Below are 1462 nucleotides of genomic sequence, written 5' to 3'. Positions count from 1 at the left end.
GGAAGTGGCTTACGCTTCTTAGTGCAGTGCTTTAACCCGCTGTGCCACCAGGGAGGGCCTAAGTTTTGTTTTTTTTTAAGGATTTATTTATTTATGCATACAGAACTGGGGTACACTCAGAGGTGCAGGGGCAGTGAGCGAATTCACCAGGGAGAGTGGGGAGCAGAACAGGCAGATGGACAAAGTACACTGCTGAGGGGAGCAGCAGGTGGGTTAGGAGAGGTCACCTCCGGGGCTGGGGATCGAACTCGCATTGAAGCAGCTTGATTGCAGTGCTACGTCCTAACCCCTTGTACCACCAGGGAGGGCCCAATTTTTAAGCTTTTAAATAGAAAATGCCAAACATACACAGAAGTATCCAGAATATATAATAAACCACCACTTGCCCATGACCCATGCAGTGAGAACAGAGACATATTGGGGAGTGTGGGCCATGGCTGGTATTTAGTACCAGGGTCCTGCTGAGATCCCACCGTGGGATAGTGTAGGGGAAGGAGACCAGAGGGCTGAGGGGTGCACTTGGCGGTAGAAAGACGTGGTCATGTGGAGGCGCCCAAGTAGATACACTGGAGAGGGAGGCCAGCGGTGTGAAAGACCAGAGGTGAATTCATGTGTACGGTGGTGAAAGGGTGGGGGGGCCCAGGGTGTTAACTTTGAACCCGGCTGGCAATTTCCATTGGTTTTCACTGCATTTAGAACTCAGAAGCCACCGAGTTGTGGCGTGGAAGGGCAGAATTCAGGTCTTGGGGTGCCCAACAGGAAGCTGAGGGAAAGTGAGGGCAAAGTGAGGACACGTCCTCAAGCTGACACAGCTCTTGGGAGGTCCGGGTGTAAGGAGAGCAGGAGGGGTGGCCCTGAGGTCAGGGCAGGTATATGGGGGCTGGTAGGAGACCCCCATTAGACTTGGGTGGGGTGGGGTGGGGGCGTGGGGGAGGTGGGTGTCTAGAAGGGTCTGAGGACAGCAACGGTGGGATACTTTGGACCTTACTCGAACTTTCAGGTTGGAACGCACCAGCGGGGGTTAAAGGGGAGGTGAATGAAAAGGGGTGACCCCTAGAGGAGTTTGTAGTCCAGGGGGGGTTGTCATCCCAGAGTGGCTCGGGGTTTCCTACTCATTTATAGGACTGACGACAGCCAGCTGCAGTGTCTGCTTCTCCTGCCGGGAGGCCTGACCCGTGCACTCAGTCACTTTCCGAGCGATCCGACCAGGGGTCCGTGGAATCCCACCCTCACCGGGCCTCCGGGTTCCCCATCCAACCTCTGGGCGGGATGTCCGGGTCAAGACGCAGTAGTCCCACCCCGATGACCCCTTACCTGACACCAAGAGGCAGCCGCCCAGCCAGGTCCGGAGGTTCCGCGCCATGGCCGCGTCGGAAGCCCGGGAGGCCGGTTGTGGGGGCCCCTGGCTGCCGCCGGCCTCACGCCCGTGCCCCGAGGAGCAGTCGCGTAGCTGCGCCCCACC

General features: G+C 57.7%; 1 protein-coding gene across 1 annotated transcript in view; it reads right to left on the bottom strand.

Moving 5' to 3' along the window:
* IL10RB (interleukin 10 receptor, beta) overlaps nt 1-1454 on the bottom strand; it is a 19886-nt gene extending 18432 nt beyond the window's left edge. The window contains exon 1 of the mRNA XM_004675523.2: nt 1315-1454. Within this exon, the coding sequence (XP_004675580.1) occupies nt 1315-1363 (49 nt within the window). The 5' untranslated portion in view covers nt 1364-1454. The remainder of the gene's footprint in view (nt 1-1314) is intronic.
* Nucleotides 1455-1462: the final 8 nt, after the last annotated feature.

The sequence above is a fragment of the Condylura cristata genome, unplaced genomic scaffold (genome assembly GCF_000260355.1).
Source record: "Condylura cristata isolate star-nosed mole 26May11 unplaced genomic scaffold, ConCri1.0 scaffold00003, whole genome shotgun sequence".
In the NCBI taxonomy this organism is placed as follows: domain Eukaryota; kingdom Metazoa; phylum Chordata; class Mammalia; order Eulipotyphla; family Talpidae; genus Condylura; species Condylura cristata.
Note: the sequence above shows the minus strand (reverse complement) of the source record. Positions and strands in the feature narration are given on the sequence as shown.